The following is a 22,350-nucleotide window of genomic DNA, read 5'->3' as shown; positions in this document are numbered from 1 at the left end:
ATGGTTGTCTGAGGAAGCTTTACAAATAGCTGTGAAAAGAAGAGAAGCAAAAGGCAAAGGAGAAAAGGAAAGATATACCCATTTGAATGCAGAGTTCCAAAGAATAGCAAGGAGAGATAAGAAAGCCTTCCTCAGTGATCAGTGCAAAGAAACAGAGGAAAACAATAGAATGGGAAAGACTAGAGATCTCGTCAAGAAAACTAGAGATATTGAGGGAACATTCCATGCAAAGATGGGCACAATAAAGAACAGAAATAGTATGGACCTAACAGAAGCAGAAGTTATTAAGAAGATGTGGCAAGAATACACAAATGAACTATACAAAAAAAGATCTTCATGACCCAGATAATCATGATAGTATTATGACTCGCCTAGAGCCAGACAGCCTGGAATGCAAAGTGAAGTGAGCCTTAGGAAGCATTCTATGAACAAAGCTAGTAGAGGTGATGGAATTCCAATTGAGCTATTTCAAAACCTAGAAGATGATGCTTTGAAAATGCTGCACTCAATATGCCAGCAAATTGGAAAACTCAGCAGTGGCCACAGGACTGGAAAAGGTCAGTTTTTATTCCAGTCCCAAAGAAAGGCAATGCCAAAGAATGCTCAAACTACCGCACAATTGCACTCATCTCACACAATAGTAAAGTAATGCTCAAAATTCTCCAAACCAGGATTCAATAGTATGTGAACCACAAACTTCCAGATGTTCAAGCTGAATTTACAAAAGGCAGAGGAATCAGAGGTCAAATTGCCAACATTCGCTAGATCATGAAAAAGCAACAGAGTTCCAGAAAAACATCTCCTTATGCTTTATTGACTACGCCAAAGCCTTTGACTGTGTGGATCACAATAAACTGTGGAAAATTCTGAAAAAGATGGGCATACCAGACCACCTGACCTGCCTCTTGAGAAACCTGTATGCAGATCAGGAAGCAACAGTTAGAACTGGACATGGAACAACAGACTGGTTCCAAATAGGGAAAGAAGTACACAGAGGCTGTATATTGTCATCCTGCTTATTTAACTTATATGCAGAGTACATCATGAGAAATGCTGGACTGGATGAAGCACAAGCTGGAATCAAGATTGTTAGAAGAAACATCAATAACTTCAGATATGGAGATGACACAACCCTTATGGCAGAAAGAGAGGAAGAACTAAAGAGCCTCTTGATGAAAGTGAAATGTTGGCTTAAAGCTCAACATTCAGAAAACTAAGATCATGACATCTAGTCCAATCACTTCATGGGAAATAGATGGGGAAACAGTGGAAACAGTGACAGACTTTATTTTGGGGAGCTCCAAAATCACTGCAGATGGTGACTGCAGTCATAAAATTAAAAGATGCTTACTCCTTGGAAGAAAAGTTATGACCAACCTAGACAGTATATTAAAAAGCAGAGACATTACTTTGCCAACAAAAGTCCATCTAGTCAAGGCTATGGTTTTTCCAGTAGTCATGTATGGATGTGAGGGTTGGACTATAAAGATAGCTGAGCACCAAAGAACTGATGCTTTTGAACTGTGGTATTGGAGAAGACCCTTGAGAGTCCCTTGGACTGCAAGGAGATCCAACACCAGTCCATCCTAAAGGAAATCAGGCCTGAATATTCATTGGAAGGACTGATGCAGCTGAAACTCTAATACTTTGGCCACCTGAGGCGAAGAACTGACTCATTTGAAAAGACTCTGATGCTGAGAAAGATTGAAGGCAGGAGGAGAAAGGGACAACAGAGGATGAGATGGTTGGATGGCATCACCATCTCGGTGGACATGAGTTTGAGCAAACTCCAGGGTGGTGATGAACAGGGAAGTCTGACATGCTGCAACCTATGGGGTCACAAAGAGTGACTGAACTGAACTGAACTGAACAAGACTGAGTATCAAGTATATTGCAATATAGCCACTACCCCAAAGAAAGGCATTTAACTGCTCCTCTATTTCTTTTTTTCCTTAAATAGGAGTATGTTCCTCCTACAAATACTTGTGATTACATGATTACATGACTTAAAATTTTACCTTGTCTTCTACAGGATATGTCATATCACTTCTATGGGAATAAGCCTTAAGGCTTAGTCCCACTTCTGTTTGAATTCTTCCTTCATATATGCCAACATATGCAAACTGTTTTAATGATCTAATCCTCCAGAAGTAGAAGGTGGAAGTAGGAAAGACACACACACAAAAAGAAAAGAGCACTTTTGCTTACCAGATCTCTAGCAGAATCAGGGCTTTATAGTATACACAGTGTTGAGTAGGCTCTGACAGAGAATGTAGAGGAGTTAGTTTTAAATATAAATAAATGACCTAGGTGAATCATTAGCTGTGTAGCAGCTGTAGATAAAATGGATGTTGTAGGGACTTGGGAATTGACCAAGAAATCATATTTCAATGGGATCTTTTGAACAACAAAAGTGGTATGATTTAGTTCACAACAGGAAGATATATTAATTTTCTCATGGGAATGTACAATGATTGTTTTCACCTTGACCTGAGAGATTCAGGGGTTGGAAGTTGGAAAAGCCAACATTTAGAAGATAGAAGGAGATGCTAACAAATTTTAATGAGCACTCTTGATTATCTAACCTTGTTCTAGAGGCCATGTGAGAATAAAATCCAGGAACATTTATTTCTGCTTTAAGTAATGCATAATTTTTTGGAGTTACTGAACATTCATAAATAAAACAATTTGTGAAAGAGTGCAGTCAAATATATCAAGTTTTCAACCAATTCTTAGTGATAAAGAGTGCACTGGATTTTAGATAAGGGAAAAATTGTGGTGTGCTTAATCAATCAAGAATATGTTCTTACAGAAGAAATATCATGAACTTGACTTATAATGAAAACTAAAATTTTGTTTGGTAAGGGAAAAAAGTATGTGGGAAATGAAATAGTGGAACTTATTTGCAGGAACAAGATATTCAGTTAGCAGTTTAGAAGAATAAGAATGCCACTCTCAAATATGATTTGATGTAAAAGATGATAAAGGCTCATTGTAAGACTATAGGCAGAGTTATGGTGACTTGAAATCAGTATTTTGTAAGGATTTACACAGATGATTTGAGAAGAGAGAATTTGAAGGCAGGAAATTATTAAATTAAATAATTCTACTTAGTTTATCTCTTCAGAGACCCTCCATTGCTGTAAGAAGAGCATAATTCCCATTTTGTTTTGTTTTTTACCAAAGCCTTGGAAACATGACTTATTTATTCAACATAATTTGGGCAGAAGTTATGTGCCACATGTGCCACATTTGAGCAGAAGCTTTAAGATTCAATGCATAACTCCCCCATTGCTCTTTATCCATCTTCCTGGGTCCAAGGATGAAGAGATGATGGGAACCAGACTGTGCTCAGAGATAAACAGACACAATTCTGTGAACAAGTTCGTTATCTCCTAATTGTTGTATACATTTAACATCATGCTAATCATTATCCCAGCAGGCCTAAATTGATTTTAAAATTAATATGAAATTTCAAATAACCTAAGATCACTGAAGCAATGTGAACAGAACAAATTTGTTAGGGTCACAAAATCTGTTTTCAACACTTATTATAAAGCTATAGTAATCATTAGAGTATTGTGTTTGCCTAAAAAATAGATTCATGGAACAGAATGGAAAGTCCAGAAAAACTTCACATATATGATAACTGATTTTCAAACAAGGTACCAAAATAATTTGATAGGAAAGAAGAGCCCTTTTAACAAAAGACTGTCTAACAATTGTTCTTTGTTCCAGTGGTTCAGTGGTAGAGGACCTGACTGCAATGCAAGAGACACAGGAGATCAGGTTGGATCCTTGGGTCGGGAAGATCCCCTGGAGCAGGACATGGCAACCCACTCCAGCATTCTTGCCTAGAGAATCTCATGGACAGAGGAGCCTGGTGGGCTTCAGTCTATAAGGTTGCAAAGAGTCGGACATGACTGAAGAAACTAAGCATGAATGCACATCTATATGGAAAGTAAATAAATAACTTCAATCCTTGTCTGTAACCTTATGCAAAAAGTATTTTGAAATATCTCCAGTAAATTAATAATAAAAAATTTCAATAGGGAAAAAAGTGGCCAAAAAAAAAAAAAAAAAAACCTTAATAAGTAATTCCTAGAATAAATTACACCTAACAACAAATAAACATATGAGAAATATTTAACCTCATTAATGGCCAGGGAACTGCATATTAAAATAAAAATCAATGCCATTTTTGCTCATCAAATTGATCAAAATTTTGAAGAATATTTAGGGATATTTTGTATCATGGATGGGGCTTCCCAGGTGGTGCTAGTGTTAAAGAACCTACCTGCCAATACAGAAGACATAAGAGATGAGGGTTTGATATCTGGGTGGGGAAGATCCCCTGAAGGAGGGCATGGCAACCCACTTCAGTATTCTTGCCTGGAGAATCCCCATGGACAGAGGATTCTGGCAGGCTATCGTCCATAGTATAACAAAGAGTCAGATATGGCTGAAGCAACTTAGCACACATGCATATCATTGATGAATGTATAAACTGCAGTGCTAAAATCAAACAAACCCAATATCTTGGCAATAACTTCTAAAATTAAAGTATACATTTCTTCAATGTCATTTGACTCATAAATCTTTCTTTTGAGAATCAATTCATGGAAATAAAAGCAGTGATCCTTTAAACTATGAAAATAATATTTATTTTAGCAGAGTAAGCAGTGGGAAAAATAAGGGAAAAAAATCTGATTACCTATTAGGAAAGGAATTATATAAGTTACAGAATACTCTTACATTAAAAAATACAGCTGTCATGAAAAGAAATACTTGAATTTGAATACACTAAAGTGTCTACAATAAAACATCAAATGAAAAGCAAACTTGTGTCATGTGTATTATATGATCTTAATTTTGCAAAAATCAAATAATAACAGAGTAGACTAACGCTGGCTACATCAGGGATTGAGAATAAAGAAGGAGTTTATGCATTTCCTTCTTTATATGTTTTTGGATATTTTTCACTTCTTACTAATTTTGTTTGCAGTTAAATACACATAATATAAAATTTATCTTTAGTGATATTTAGTATATTCTGAGTATTTTGCAACTATCACCACCATCTAGTTCCAGAACATTTTTTTGTCAATGACTGCCACTATCCCCTTTCATGTTCCAGAACATTTTATCCAAAAGGAAAGCCTGTATTTATCGAGCAAACACTCCCAAATCTCCTTTCCCCAAGCCTTTACAATCAATAATCTGTTTTCTGTATGCATTTGTCTACTCCTGACATTTCATACAAATGAAATAATATAATATGCAGCCTTTTGTGTCAAAAACTTGTACATAAATATTTGTAGTACTACATAAATGTAGCATTATTCACAACAGCCAAAATGTGGAAACATCTATAAACTGATTAATGAATAAACTAAATGTTGGATAGCCATCTAATGGAATATTATTTGGCCATGAAATGGAATGAGGTATAAAATAGTGATCCATGCTACAACTTGAATGAACCTTGAAAACATTGCAAGAAGCCACATGTCTTACTCTTGAAACTACAGTTGATCCTTGAACAACATGGGGGTTATGAGTAAGAAGTCAAAAATTTGTGTGTAACTTGATAGTAAGCCCTCTGTGTCCACCATTCCACATCCACGGATTAAACCAGCCTTGAATCATGTAGTGTTCTCATATTTACTACTGAAAAAAATCGACATATAAATGGACTTATACAGTTCAAACCTGTTGTTCAAGGGTCAAATATGTAAGTATGTGAGTGTGTGTGTATAACGTAATGTATATTGGAGATGAACAGACTGAAAAAACAACTCTTCTAGCATATTTAAGAGAGGTGGGACACAGGCACATCTCTGCCTCCAATATTGGAGAGAAATGCAGGAAATGTAGGAGCAAAGACCTTAGCTAGAAATGCCCAGGGAACCAGTATAGGGTGGGAAAATTTGAACTGTAATTGACTAATTGTGGAGGCTCAGTATGGACAACTTTGAGTGTTAAAAACTAGAGAACCTGGTCATATGAACAAAATTTTATATTATTTATCTCCAAGAGTTAGACTAGATTCTTACAGTATATCAGAGAAAAAATCCTCTCCAACTTCCAACAGAGAGGGAGAGGGAAAAGAACCATTTTGAAATATGTCAGAGCACACATACACACATTAACAATGTCTGCCCTAGGAGAAACCATTTAACAGAACCTAACCTGATAGGATATTATTAGAGTCCAGCTGACCTAGAAGATGGGGAATATCCCATCTCCAGTCAGCTTTGGCCTTCCATATGGGAGAAAGGAAAATCCCAACTCTAGCTCACTCTAGACATTCTATCCCACCCAAGCAAGTAGGAAAGAAAAAAGAAGTGAAACACATGAAGTTCACCCAGAAGTACAGGCTTACTGAAACTCTGAGACCTAATCATGGGTCTATAGAAAGCTTCCCCTCACCCCTGCATTTCACTACCACATTATTTAAGGCCAGTTTATGGTAGCTCCTTTTACCCAGGTTTGACCAACAACAACAACAACAAAAAATTACAAGGCATACCAAAATCAAAACAAAACAAAACAAAAAAAAAAAGAAAGAAAGAAAAACCCACAGTTTGAAGAAGCAGAGTAAGCATTAGAACCATCAGAATGTATGGAATCAGAATTCCATACATTGGGAATATTGGAATTACCAGACTGGGAATTTAGAACAAATGTATGGCAGTTCTATTTCCAGTTTTTTTAAGAACTCTCCACACTGTTCTCCATAGTGGCTGTACTAGTTTGCATTCCCACCAACAGTGTAAGAGGGTTGCCATATGACCCAGTAATCCCACTTCTGGGCATACACACTGAGGAAACCAGATCTGAAAGAGACACATGCACCCCAGTGTTCATCGCAGCACTGTTTATAATAGCCAGGACATGGAAGCAACCTAGATGCCCATCCGCAGACAAATGGATAAGGAAGCTGTGGTACATAGACACCATGGAATATTACTCAGCCATTAAAAAGAATTCATTTGAATCAATTCTAATGGGATGGATGAAACTGGAGCCCATTATACAGAGCGAAGTAAGCCAGAAAGATAAAGACCATTACAGTATACTAACACATATATATGGAATTTAGAAAGATGGTAATGATAATCCTATATGCAAAACAGAAAAAGAGACACAGATGTATAGAACAGACTTTTGGACTCTGTGGGAGAAGGAGAGGGTGGGATGTTGCGAGAGATCAGCATCGAAACATGTATATTATCAAGGGTGAAACAGATCACCAGCCCAGGTTGGATGCATGAGACAAGCGCTAGGGCCTGGTGCACTGGGAAAACCCAGAGGGATCGGGTAGAGAGGGAGGTGGGAGGGGGGATCGGGATGGGGAATACATGTAAATCCATGGCTGATTCATGTCAATGTATGACAAAAACCACTACAATATTGTAAAGTAATTAGCTTCCAAGTAATAAAAATAAATGGAAAAAAAAAAACAAATGTTATGGATGTGCTAATGGATAAAGTAGACAACATGCAAGAACAGATGGACAATGTAAGCAAAGAGATGGAAATCCTAACAAAGCACCGAAATGATAATGCAATAGATCCAAAACACTGAAACAGAAATGAAGAATGCCTCTGCTGGGCTCATTGGTACCCTGGATGTGGCTGAAGAAAGAATATGTTAACTTGAAGATACCTCAAATATTAACAGAAACCTTCAAAATTGAAAAGCAAAGAGAACAAAGTCTGAAAAGAGAAAAGAGAGAGAATATTCAAAGTCTGTGGGACTGCTACAAAAAGTATAACGTATGTGTGGTGAGAATTTCAGGAGGAGAAAGAGAGAAAGGAACAGAAGAAACATCTGGAATGATAATGAACCTAACCATCGTCAAAGAGCATTCCCTGACCCAGGGAAAATACCCCAGAAGTATTTTAGAATAGCCATGGGCCAAGTCACATGATGTGCCTTTTCTTTCTCTTCTTTTCTAATTGGTGTATCTGTAATAATTAACTGATCAGAGTCTCATCACTGTACGTTGGGTGTGTGGAGAGTAGAACAGATGATGTCTTTTGATTCATATGAAGAAGATCTGCGCCCAAGGAACCACCCACACATGCATACACATATATATGTGGAGCTGGTGCAGAAGAAAAGACCCTGGACTTCTAGTCAAATAATTGAGAATTTGGGAATCTTGAAATTTAGTGCACATATTTTCCATGCAGGAAGACTGTAAATAATTGTATCCAGAGAGTGAACAGAGATAGATTGGAAATCACAACCAGAATATATTACATCTTCTTCAAAGAGAAACTGAACATTTTCCCAACCCCATGGATCTTGGAAATTGCTTTGAGCAATAAAATTTGGTTACAGGGTTGTGTGAGGTCCAGAGACCTGTGTGAGTTAGCAGGGTTCCAGTTTTCATTCCACTGTACTGGGATATAGTTCCTGTGTAAAGAAGTTCAAACTATAGTAGTTTTCCAACCTGTCAGATTTTTATATGATATAAATTATCTTGCATACGATAGTTGATAAACAGTATCTCAATGTAATTTAACAGCTTATTTTTTTGGCTGTACCATGAAGCTTATGTCATCTTAGTTCCCCAACCAGGGATCAAACTCTGGGCCCACTACAGTGAAAGCACCAAGTCCTAACCACTGACCCACTAGGGAATTCCCTAATACATTTTCTTATTAAAGTTTGAACATTTTTTATATAGCTTGTTCCTATTTGCATCATGCAAAATGCCAAGCTGGAACCAAGATTTCCAGAAGAAATATAATACCTCAGATATTCAGATGACACCACCCTTACAGCAGAAAGTGAAGAGGAACTAAAGAGCCTCTTGGTGAAAGAGGAGAGTAAAAGGCTGACTTAAAACCCAACATTCAAAAAAACTAAGATCATGGCATCCAGTCCCATCACTTAATGGCAAATAGTTGGGGAAACAATGGAAACAGTGACAGACTTTATTTTCTTTGGCTCCAAAATCAGTGCAGACAGTGACTGCAGCCATGAAATTAAAAGACGCTTGCTCCTTGGAAGAAAAGCTATGACAAACCTATGCAATGTTTTAAAAACCAGAGACATCTGACAAATGTCCATATAGTCAAAATTATGGTTTTTCCAGTAGTAATGTACAGATGTGAGTGTTGGACCATAAAGAAGGCTGAGAGCTGAAGAACTGATGCTTTCAAACTGTGGTGTTGGAGAAGACTCTTGAGAGTCCCTTAGACAGCAAGGAGATCAAAACAGTCAACCCTAAAGAAAATCAGGCCTGAATATTCATTGGAAGGACTGATGCTGAAGCTACATTACTTTACCCACCTGATGCAAAGAGCCAACTCATTAGAAAAACCCTGATGCTGAGAAAGATTGAAGGTAGGAGGAGAAGGGGGCAACAGAGGATGAGATGGTTGGATGGCATCACTGGCTCAATGGACATAACTCTGAGCAAACTCTGGGAGATAGTGAAGCACAGGGAAGCCTGGTGCACTGCAGTCCAAGGGTCACAAAGAGTCGGAAACAACTTAGCGACTGAACAACAACAACGTATTTGCACATCTTTTTCCATTTCTCTGCATAGTTGCTGGTCTTTTACTCACTTATTAGCTCTTTGTGTATTAATTTATCATTGCTTCATCCTTAAAAGGTTAGATTTTTTTCTCTAAGTATTCATTTGTGTCAGCTATGCTTTTAGCATTTCTGCCATGAAAACGTATGTAATCAAAATATTCAATTTTCCCTTATTATTAATGAATTTTGAGTTGTAGTTGGGAATGATTTCCTCCCCTAGATATAAAAAGAAAATCAGATTTTACTGGTAAATATGTGTAGGTAAGTAAGGTATGAGGTAAATATGTGTAGGTAGGTAAGGTATGTGGAATTAATGCAGTTCTTTTCCAGGTGGCTATCCAGCTATCTCAAAATCACTTGTTAAAAAGCACTAATTGTCCCCTACTCCCTGGGTTGGGAAGATCCCCTGGAGAAGGAAATGGCAGCCCACTCCAGTATTCTTGCCTGGAAAATCCTATGGATCAAGGACCCTGGTAGCTACTGTCCATGGGGTCACAAAGAGTCAGACACGACTGAGCGACTTCATTTCACTTCATTTTAGAAATTCATTTTTTATATACTTTATTTCCATGTGCAATTAAGCCTATTCTTTGATTTTTAATTTTATTTTTTAACTGTTTTTATATTAATTCATCTATATCAAATTGTTTTATTTATGGCATCTTTATAGCATGGTTTCTCTGCACTCTAGAACTCATCTTCTCCCATTGCTCTACTTTTTAAAATGTATCCCTGGCTCTTCTTGCATGTTTGCATTTTATTTTTCCAAAAGAATTTTGTAGTCAGTTTATCTAGATCAAAGAGGCCTGATGTGATTTATCATTTAAATTACATTAACTCTATAAATTCATTTAAGGTGAACGGACATCTTTATGATGTATATTCTAATTCAAGATCATAGTGTATGTTTCCATTTGTTCAAGTCTATATTTGAGTCTTGTAGGAGGGCTTTGGAGAAGGCAATGGCACCCCACTCCAGTACTCTTGCCTCGAAAATCCCATGGATGGCAGAGACTGGTAGGCTGCAGTCCATGGAGTCGCTAAGAGTCGGACACAGCTGAGCAACTTCACTTTCACTTTTCACTTTCATGCATTGGAGAAGGAAACGGCAACCCACTCCAGTGTTCTTGCCTGGAGAATCCCAGGGACAGGGGAGCCTGGTTGGCTTCCGTTTATGGGGTCGCAGAGTCGGACACGACTGAAGCGACTTAGCAGCAGCAGCAGCAGGAGGGCTTTAAACTTTTCCTCACATAGGTTCTGACACTTCCTTTAAGAGTATGAATTTTTCTGGTCTCAAACAGGGAAACACATTCTCATTTATTTTTTAATGAACTGAGAGATAACATTTGTAGCTCCAAAGCCAAATAATATATCCTATTTCTCTTATCTTTGCTGTGGCCCAAGATAAGGATTCTCACTTGCATCTATCCCATCATATTCACTCCGTATACATAGAGCACTTAAGAATAATAATGACACTTTTGATCCATCTTTAACTCTGGACAAAATGTGTTGAATGTTCTAATAATTCCCATTGGAACTTGAACATGTGTTAGGTCCCCCAGGGAGTAGCTGGTTCTTTTCATGCCATGAAATTTATTGAATCCATTCATAACAATACAGATGTTATAAATACAAAGAACTCAAAGATTGTTGAGCCTCTTTTATCCAGAAATTAGGCAGAGGATTGATCTGAGGTCGCTCTGGAGTGGTTGCCATTGCTTTCAGGGACTAGTTGAGTACCAGGAGGTTTAATATGTCTGTGGAAAGGATCCTAAAACCATCTAGATCAACCCACTTCATCATTACCATATGAAGAATCAGAGGTACCCATTAATGCAGTGAATTATCTAATCTTACATATCTAGGACAAGATTTGAATCCATATTTTCTCAATCCCAGTTCACTACTCTTTCTGCTACACCAATATAAGTGTAAGCTGTGCTGGAGGCATCCTTTTCAGGATCAGGTATGTGGGTGTAGAATCAAACCTAGTTTCTGAAATGGGTAAAGTCAGAACAGTGTGGAGTTAGAGAAAGGGTACCTAACATCAAAACAGAAAGTCAAGAATATGAGTACTTGCATGTGTAGATCGGCTTAGTCTTGGAACAATTTATTTAGAATACATACTTACAGCAGAGTTTTGAGAAAGAAAAGAGAAGAGAAAAACTTAGTTTGATGACAAGATGAAAGGGCTTTGATGTGAATTCTAGGTATACGTCATTTCAATTGACTTTCAGTGTATTTTGTAAAGTCTTAGATCTCAGTAGGATTCCCTAAGCAGTCTAGTTTTAATGTTTACAACATGTTGTTTTATATAACTTATTCTAGGTTCTCCATTATCTTTCTCTGTCTCTACATGAATCTGTTTCCTATTTTTTCTAAGTGAACTCTAGAAATAAGAAATTTCCTGCTGCAAACTGCTTTGGGAAAAATCTGTAAAATCCAGCAGTTAAAAAATATCTGACTTCAGGCAGCAGAGTGTTTAACAGAGATTTTATATTTAACGTATACTTGGAAATATTTGAAGGCTTCAGGCTTTAACCATTTCATGTTCATGAGCCTTTGAGGTGTATGGCATTCTGTCGGGGTCCTTTAATGGACCGGAACCTGGTGGTACGGAGTCGGCGATAAGAAAGTGAAAGAGAGAAAGAGAGAGGGAGAAAGAGAGAGAGAGACAAAAAAGACCCGGGGACCTAAGCTCTGATGGAGCAAAGGTGCTTTAATGATAGGCTACAGTACAAGAAACTTCTTTCGGGAATGATAGAGATCAGAAAACCAAATGTACAGCAACCGTTACCAAGGGAACAAGGGGTAATGTTAGTCACAAGGTCAGGGCACAATCCATATCTCAAGAAAGGGGAGCAAGACTAAGCAGTTTTGTCCTAAGGAGAATGTTTACTAAAGGAGACTCATGCTTGCCTCACACAAGGACCTCAGTCCCTGGGAGCAGCGTGCTGTTCCGCTTGAAGAGGGACAAAGGACTCATGAGAGACAGCACGTAGGCATCCTCCCGTCAAACACTCCCTGTCAATTCCCCCTTATTTATTTATAATATTTGTAAGAAGAGTTCTGACCATCAGAATTTGTTTAGTTTTGACAATCTTTGCATGAAGGCAACGGTAGACAACAAATATAATTGTTAAAACAATCACCAAGATTATGGTTCCAGATCCAATGCTATGAGTAAGACTTTGAAACCATCCACGTGGGTCTAGCCCAGATAATTGATCAGTTAATTGTTTAGCTAAAGTTCCATATCAATGGAAGAGGGCAGACTATTAGAAAAAGTTTCAAATATTTTGTAATAATTGTACATTCAGAGAGACATTATCATGTATGTTCTGTAAATGAAACTTGATTTGTTCCCAGTTGTAAGCACTATTATTAAAATGAACAGGAGTAACACAAAATTGAGTAGAATTCCAGTCACATTTTAGCATCACCTGTTTTTGTACATCTGTTAATTGATCTCCAACCCATTCGATGGCTGTTTTCAGTTCCTGTATTTCTTCTTGAATTTCCTCATCAATCTGAGTCTGAGTGGCCCATAAACTATGGGCATCTTTAGTCCAATTTTGAATAAAATTATGTGTCTGAATAGAGGTTTGTAAAGCAACACCAGTGACAGCAGCAGTGGTGCAAATGGCTATTAATCCCCAAATACTAAAAATCAGCCATCCAATGAATCATTTAGATTGCCGGAGCAACTTAGTAAGCACCCGGGAAGCAAGTCCAGCCATGGGACCTTCTTCCCAGGGCCGTTGGAGATTTATTGGTAACCATAGACTACGTCGAGATCGAAGAATTAAAAGAGAATCATACCTTAAGGAAATAGAGGAGTTAAGACAAGTATATAATCTGCAATTTATGCAAGTTATAGAACGTATAGTCTTATTGAATTGTAAGTTTCCTATAGCTATAACAAAAGGAAATGGAACACAGGCTTGTATAAAATATGATTGATTATAGTGAAAGAAATAATTGCTATAGCTTTGATTGGTCCCTGCGGAATGTCTGGTCCAAGTCCCAAGTTCTTCGGTGTTTGCAGCAAGTTTTCAGATGTCCCATTGTTTAGGCCCAATCTGTTTATCAAAGATGATTCGAGGATGAGATGGGGGCCATTCCATCATCAAGCTAGCCAAGAAGTCCTCTGTCTGTTGCTGAATATTGGAAGGGCTAGAATGTACCTTGAAATGGCAGAATTACAGCTTTAATAAGAGCCCACAGGGGCTAGAGATCAACTGGAATATTTTTTCTTTGTATGGCTGCTCATTTAACATTTTCTTTGACCTGGAGCCAAATTTCTAAATCAAAACTGCATTTATCAGAAAACTAAGGATTATGTTCAACTACTGTTTGAAGGCAAGCCTCTATTCATTGCCATGAAGCCAGAAGTCCTTGAAATTTAAACAAATGGTGAAGTAAAGTAGAAAAATAATGGGGCTGGCCAGCCGTTTAACCCATGCCTTAGTACTTACCGACCTCAATAGGCCCCTGAGTCACTCCGCCCGATATGCCGCGTATACCAGTGTCCCTGTTCCCTGGCGCCATTTGTCGGGGTCCTTTAATGGACCGGAACCTGGTGGTACGGAGTCGGCGATAAGAAAGTGAAAGAGAGAAAGAGAGAGGGAGAAAGAGAGAGAGAGACAAAAAAGACCCGGGGACCTAAGCTCTGATGGAGCAAAGGTGCTTTAATGATTTTCTATGAGTATATATAGGCTACAGTACAAGAAACTTCTTTCGGGAATGATAGAGATCAGAAAACCAAATGTACAGCAACCGTTACCAAGGGAACAAGGGGTAATGTTAGTCACAAGGTCAGGGCACAATCCATATCTCAAGAAAGGGGAGCAAGACTAAGGAGTTTTGTCCTAAGGAGAATGTTTACTAAAGGAGACTCATGCTTGCCTCACACAAGGACCTCAGTCCCTGGGAGCACGTGCTGTTCCGCTTGAAGAGGGACAAAGGACTCATGAGAGACAGCACGTAGGCATCCTCCCGTCACACATTCCCTGTCAGCATTCGTGGCATAGAACAGGATCATACATGCCTGCATAACTGAAATGGAGAACTAAGAATAAGAGGCTATTTCATTTTTATTCTGAACCATGGCTAATAGAAAATTGAAAGACTGTTTCTCTGTATCCCTTTTTTTCAGATTGTATTTCCTTACCCCGCTCATTGCAAGAAACCAGTGCCTACTCTCCTTTGCTTCATTGTGTTCCCACTAATAATCAATCATAATTTTCAAACATTGTTCACACCAGTCTTTCTCTGGCATCATGATGTTTTGAAAAAGGTTGCCATTCCTTTCCCATTCAAAACTTGGCAGCTACCTGTATGGTTTTTTAAGTGTTTCATAAACTAAGGAATAATATTCAAGTAACTGAATTTTTATTTCTTTTATAAAGATTGGTATCATACTTTAAGCAAATTGCAAAACCATAAGAATTAACCTGAACTGACATTTTAATTAGTTACTTAAAATATCTGAAAAGGTCATGGGGGAATATTTGAGTAATGTGAACAGAAGAATGATACAACAGAAAACTATTATCTGGTGGTGGGCAACCCCTATATTATTTCATGCAGAAAAATTTCACTTTGTGTTTAATCACTGTATTTTTCCTCATTCTCCTCCATTTGGAAATGCCAGAGTCCTTCCTGAAATCAAACTAAATGGCCTGGAATAATCAGTCCGTCATAACTGAATTCATACTACGAGGTCTTTCCAGTTCTCGGGAACTCCAGATCGTCTATTTCCTGTTCTTCTCTGTAGTCTACGCAGCCACTGTGCTGGGGAACCTCCTCATTGTGCTCACCATTGTGTCAGAGCCACGCCTGCACTCTCCCATGTACTTTCTGCTGGGCAACCTCTCCTTCATTGACATGTCTCTGGCCTCATTTGCCACTCCCAAAATGATTGCAGATTTCTTCAGGGAGCCCAAAGTCATCTCTTTTGACGGCTGCATCACCCAGATATTCTTCCTGCATCTCTTAGGGGGTGCTGAAATTGTGCTGCTGATAGCCATGTCTTTTGATAGGTATGTGGCTATCTGTAAGCCTTTACGCTATTTAACCATCATGAACCGGAGAATGTGCCTTGGGCTTGTGACACTCTCCTGGATTGTCGGCATCTTCCATACTATGAGTCAGCTAGCATTTACTGTGAATCTGCCCTTCTGTGGGCCCAATGAAGTGGACAGTTTCTTCTGTGATCTTCCCTTAGTGATTAAACTTGCCTGCATAGACACATACATTCTCGGAGTGTTCATGATCTCAACCAGCGGCATGATTGCCCTAGTGTGCTTCATTCTCTTGGTGATTTCCTACTCTGTCATCCTGATCACTGTTAGGCAACGTTCTTCTGGTGGGTCCTCCAAAGCTCTCTCCACCTGCAGTGCCCACTTCACTGTTGTGACCCTTTTCTTTGGCCCATGCATTTTCATTTACGTGTGGCCTTTCACAAATTTCCCAATAGACAAAGTTCTCTCAGTATTTTATACCATTTTCACTCCCCTCTTAAACCCAGTCATCTATACCCTTAGAAATAGGGATGTCAAGGATTCCATGAGAAAACTTAGCAGCCGTGTCTTTAAGTCTAGCCAGACTGATCATACCCCTTGATTTGCTTTTGCTCGTACAAAAATGAGCATTTATCCCCCTCTCTTTGTTGGTCAACAGTGTCATGCTAGCGCAAGAAATCATATTGTTCATGGCAGAACTATTTTCATCATCAGTCTCAGCAGTTACTGAGTTTTGGTCATATTAAGAGTTCCTCACACAGCATAATATTTACAATGGAACATTATCAAACCAATATCCGAAATTTTACCGCCCAAGGACTCACTTTTTAGAATATCCAACTCTTGTCAGATGTAAGTATTTATTTGAGTATTAAGACATTCACATACTTTAGGAAAGAGTGGATTTCCTTCCAGACTCTTATGATTAAGAAAAGGAGCAAATGTGAATGTACCAACACTTGTACACTGAAGTAACAGTGGAATTTTTTATTGTTGATGAATAACATATTTTAGTTCAAAGGTCAGAAAAAATACTGCAGTTTCTTGATAAGTGAAGATGTTTGCTATTTAATATTGTAATCTATCTTCAGTAAGAAAAAGAATGTTCTTTACTTCAGTCCCTTTGTCCTCTAGTGTGGATTAAACAATTTTAAAACAGTACAGTAAACACTAAGAAAATTCTTATAGTGATATTCATATAGAAAGATTCTGGAATCTTATGTACCAAATCCCATCCACATTCCTGATCTACAGAAGATGAAACTAAGATCCAAGGACATGGTAACTTTTCAAGGTCATGTTTTTTAAGGCAGAATTTAAATCACTCAGGTTTCCCTGGTGGTTCAGTAGGTGAACAATCTGCCTGCACTGCAAAAGACCTGGGTTCGATCACTGGGTCAGGAAGATCCCCTGGAGAAGGAAATGGCAACTCATTCCAGTATTCTTGCCGGGGAAAACCATGGGGTCGTGAAAAGTCGGACACGACTGAGCCACTGACACTTCCATTTTCTTCCTTTAGATCATTCACCGACAAACTGTTTGTTTTCTAACCAGTAAGCTATTTTGGTGCCATGATATTTACTGTATCATTTTGCAATCAGATGCCATATTATAAACATTAAAGTCCTAAAAGATTTGAGCCATTTTCCTTATGCTTAAACACAGTATTTGATTTAAGAAATCTATGAAAAAATGCTCCTTCAACTTAGTTGATATAGCTAATAACTAGAGACTTCAGAACATAGAAATAACCTAGTAATATCTATTCATTTTACTGATGATGAAACTGAGAATCAGGAAATAATTTTCCCAAGTTTGTATACCTTTAAGATGATAGAGTCCTACCAAGAAAGTGCTTCTTCTCTTTATGTCTCTCTTCTCCTCTATCAACTGGGCAACAGCTAAATTACCTTTAAGAGCAATTTGGCTATTGTCATTCTGAGAGTTATACATAGGAAAAATGTTAATGCTTAAAAGCTAATACTTGCAACCATTTATAGTTTGTTTTCCAATTATCCAGTTGGCTGGCATTGTCAAAATTAGCCTAATATTGTATGTAATATTATATAGCTTGGGTTTAGATAAGGACAGATATATATATTGATTGATAGATAAATAGACTGTAAAGAGTTGCATATAAAGGTAAATAAATTATTAGGTGAATGGATGGGCAAATAGATGGCTATGTGTGTATGGGTGGGTAGATGTATGGCAAGATACAGATGGATACTTACAATAATGAAGAAATTAATATACAGCTTAATATATTAACACAAGTTTCTGTGTCTGTATGTTGAATGTATACAACTATAAATTGCAATTGTGTTACTTTTAAAATGTATTTGAAAAGTTATTGGACCTGATAAAATTCAAAAGATATATTCTTACATATGTTTCTTATGATGAAGTAGAAACAATTTATGAATAGGACAATGTCACTGGGGAGATGGACTAATGAATTATGTTAGTGAAAAAATATTTTTAAAGCCCTGTAAATATTCTCTATGAACATTATAAATCTGTCTTCCCACCTTCTCAACTGTTAGTTATACAAAGTCTGCAAGTTGGATGAATATTCATATTTCATTCTAATCAATAGCATATGGTTGGCTAACCAGAGTAAGAAATGCTCCATTTTTTTTTTCTAGGCCCAGGCTATGAATTTTGTTTTCCAGTTTAGCATCCTAACATGCATACTGCTAGAATTATAGCCAATTATAAATGTCATAGGGTCCATTACATGAAACTTTGAATGTGCTCTAGAATAAGGTCCCAAGCATTAGGAATGCTACATAGAAAATTAGCCCCAAAGACAGAATCCAGATAGTTGGCATACACAGCAACCTAAGGAAGTAAGAGGAAAGAATGATCCCAGTCCCCATTCTAAGCTCTCCACTGATGGGGCCTTCTCCCTCCATGTCTCATATTTTCTGTCACTAAATAGCTTTCTGAGGTGCCTTCAATCTTTCAGCCTCATGATCATAGAGAAGAAGCCTAACACTTAGTCCCAATAGTTCACTGTAAAAGATCAACCTAGCAAATGATATCCAGAAATATTGAACCTAATGTATGATTCTATCTTCACCTCCAAGAGTCTTTAGCCTGATTAAAACTGTCTATGATGTTGTTCTATAGAGTCATGAAATGTCATTTTTTGTTTCTTTTATTTAATTAATTGGATTTCCTATTGTCTTTTTACTTCTATTGGGCTTAAACTATTTCACAAGTTCATTTTCAGTTAGAGTCTAATAAATAAAATCAGGAGTAAATATATTTTGAAATGTCAAAATACTTAATACTGTTCAAAAAAATTAAATGTATATGTAAAACAAAATTGAGATTTGTGTTAGATTGGATGAGGGTCAAGCAATGAGCCATCAGCACCAAATTAGTTTCTTGGTCTCAAAATCCCTTTAGATGTGTTTTTCTCCTAGCAGAAAAGCCACTGTGCCTATTAAAAAACCACACTTTATAGTATTACTGTCAGAATTTAAGCAAATAAAATAGCATGTGAAAACAACCCAACAGAATAGAGTCTGGCACATTGGAGAAAAAGAAGAGTTAGTGTTCAAGAGGGAGAGGAATGAAAAATGGAACTGAAGACATAATCAAGATCTAGATGATTCATATCCTACTATACACTGTAATTGTTGTATATTCCCCAACCACATTGGTTTTTCTTCTGTAATCCATTTAATGAAGACTGTTATATTATAAGCTTTTGGGAATAAATGTTTGAGAATAAATTCATATATTTGATCTTCATAAACAGTGGAAAAACAATGTCAAAATCAACATCACCATTGGGGAGACAAGTGCTAAGTGGTATACGCTTCACCAGGGATGTCCAGGTTTCTTCTGTAATCCTTCTTGCTCCTCTCCAGGTATTGTCTGACCTTAATGTAAAGGCTTCACCAACTTCTGTGTAATCCCCTCAATGAACATGCACTAACATGCCATTCAGAGAGGCAGGTCTTTTCACGGTATGGGAGCTAAAGAGATTCTGGGAAATACTTTCAAGGTGCAGGATGATGAGGAAAGAAGAGAATAAGAAGGAAAAGGGAGCCTTCTTTCCAGAAATTGCTGGGCCAACTTACTAGTCATTGGCAAGTCAACTCACCACACAACATAAGGTTCAGATAAGAAGATTCAAATAAGAAGATTCAAAGATATAGGAGAGATTGGAAAGAGACAAGGAAAACCAGGATATCTTTTCTTTTGCATCCACAACAAAGTATTCAAGCACAGACTGCATATTTTACACATTCTTTTATGTACCAAAATAAGTGAAAATAAGTAAACTTCCATCAAATCACTTGATAAAACTGTAAAAAGTTCTCAAAACAGAAACTGTATAAAAATTGGCCTATTGCTTCTAGCCTTCTCTCAGTTACCCAGTGTTTCCCCATTGTCTCTGCAATATATATCTAGCATCCCAGAGTTGATAAAAAATTTTAATCAATCTATCTAAGAAAGATATGGAACATTTTACCTTAGCCAAATTGAGAATTATAACCTTAATGTGTGTGTGTGTGTGTGTGAGTCACTCAGTCGTGTCTGACTCTTTGCAACCCCATGGACCGTAGCTCCAGAGAAGGCGATGGCACCCCACTCTAGTACTCTTGCCTGGAAAATCTCATGGACGGAGGAGTCTGGTAGGCTGCAGTCCATCTGGTTGATGAGAGTCGGACATGACTGAGCGACTTCACTTTCACTTTTCACTTTCACGCATTGGAGAAGGAAATGGCAACCCACTCCAGCGTTCTTGCCTGGAGAATCCCAGGGACGGCGGAGCCTGGTGGGCTGCCATCTATGGGGTCGCACAGAGTCGGGCATGACTGAAGTGACTTAGCTGCGGAAGCAGGACTGTAGCTTGCCAGGCTCCTCTGTCCATGGAATTCTCCAGGCAAGAATACTGGAGTGCGTTGCCATTCCCTTCTCCAGGATATCTTCCCAACCCTAGAATCAAACCCAGGTCTCCCATATAAACCCTTAGAGCATCTCAGAAATCTTTGAAAACTGTTCCACTTGACCTCTATTCCATTAGAAGTCGAGGAGCAGTTACATAAGCTTTTAGAGACAGTGGGCTGTACATTAAATATACACTGCTGGCAATTTACACAATCCAGATCTAAGTGTCATCATGTGTGTGTGTGCTCAGTCGTGTCCGGTTCTTTGTGACCCCATGGACTGTAGTTCACCAGGCTCCTCTGTCCACGGGGTTTCCCAGGCAAGAATACTGGAGTGGGTTGCCATTTCCTTCTCCAGGGGATCTTCCCGATGCAGGGACTGAACCCGCATCTCCTACGTCTGCTGCATTGGTAGATGGATTCTTTACCACTGAGCCAACGGGGAAGCCCGTGTGATCATGGTCCCTTACAAGATCAAGAAGGAATATTATCTTTTATGGAGTTGTCCTATTGATTCTAGGGGAATATTGCTGTTTATGGTTAAGCAGGCATTTCTGCTGTTGGGGGAGGTTTGGTCAATATGCGATGCAGATACACAATGCACAGGAGAGGAGAGTAAGGAGACCAAAGAGCAAAGAAATTTTTTTATGTTTTTTCACAGTTTTCTTGCCTTGCCATAGAAAGTGAATTTTATTTCACACCAAGGATGGTTGGATGGCATCACGGACTCAATGGACATGAGTTTGAGTAAACTCCGGGAGTTGGTGATGGACTGGGAGGCCTGGCGTGCTGCAGTCCATGGAGTTGCAAAGAGTCAGTCAGAACTGAGTGACTGAGCTGAACTGAAGCTCTGGCTACTTTCTATCAACACAATCTCTTTCCACAACCACTAACATTACATCTTGTTCTCTAGAAATAGTAAACCACATTTAGCTTCTCAGTTCCCTCGCAATTTTTTAAATTAAATTTAAAAAAAAAAAGATTTGGCCATTCTATGTGGCATGTGGGATCCTAGCTCCCTTACCATGGACTGAACACACACCTCCTGCATTGAAAATGTAGAGTCTTAACTACTAGACCACCAGGGAAGTCTCCCCGCTAGGCATATTTATGCTTCTTTGCCTTTGCCTATGCTATTCCTTCCTTCTGACATACTTTCTTGCAACTTGACCTTAAAATCACAGATTCAACACTAACTCTGCAAACCATTCTCTGACTCTGCAGGCACATTTGGACATGTTTTTTCCTAAGTCCCCATATTACTGTATACAAACTTACATCATGGCAATTATGACATTCCATTGCAATCACCTGTGTTTGTAGTAGGTATACTCTCTTCGAGGTTAGGAATTATGTCTTACTGTTTCTGTTTCCAAAGGCAAAGCACATAGACTCTAATTTTAAAAAAAAGTTAAAAGACATTTCTTGGGTTATCTTTACTGAGAGAAAAGATTAGGGTGTTACCCATTTGACAAAGGCAGAAAATCTACTTATGATAATGCCATGTCTTCTCCAGAGACTAATGCTGAACTACTTCCACAAGAGGCCAATCCTGTTCTCCTACAATCAAAGGTACACTTGGAAGAACTAACACAGCTCTTCAATGTAAAATGAAATGCAAATGGCTAAAAGAAGACTTCCACTGAAACGCAGTCAAAAGAATGAGAATCAGGACACAGAGAAAGGCATTTTTAAAAGAAGAAATATAAAAGATTTTCTGATACTTCCAATTTGGTTTAAATCCTCATGAAAGAATAGTTTGCCGGAATATCAGTGTTCCTCGGTGATTCAATAACTGCTATGCTGAGAGTAAGCCATCAAATTTCGTGGCAAAGTTGGATTATGTTAAAGT

The 22,350-nt window shown here is 38.1% G+C and overlaps 1 protein-coding gene across 1 annotated transcript; it reads left to right on the top strand.

Annotated features, from left to right (window-relative positions):
- The first annotated feature begins 15,241 nt into the window (after positions 1 to 15,241).
- Positions 15,242 to 16,189, top strand: LOC136171919 (olfactory receptor 4K3). Its single transcript, XM_065940990.1, has one exon. It carries the CDS (start codon positions 15,242 to 15,244, stop codon positions 16,187 to 16,189), a length of 948 nt encoding a protein of 315 aa, XP_065797062.1.
- The last annotated feature ends 6,161 nt before the right edge of the window (positions 16,190 to 22,350 follow it).

This window comes from Muntiacus reevesi, chromosome 7 (assembly GCF_963930625.1).
Source record: "Muntiacus reevesi chromosome 7, mMunRee1.1, whole genome shotgun sequence".
Taxonomy (NCBI): domain Eukaryota; kingdom Metazoa; phylum Chordata; class Mammalia; order Artiodactyla; family Cervidae; genus Muntiacus; species Muntiacus reevesi.
This window is presented reverse-complemented; position numbering and strand designations above follow the sequence as displayed.

Coding starts and splice junctions, on each gene's coding strand:
- LOC136171919 (XM_065940990.1), top strand. CDS start 15,242: ATGGCCTGGAATAATCAGTCCGTCATAACTGAATTCATACTACGAGGT.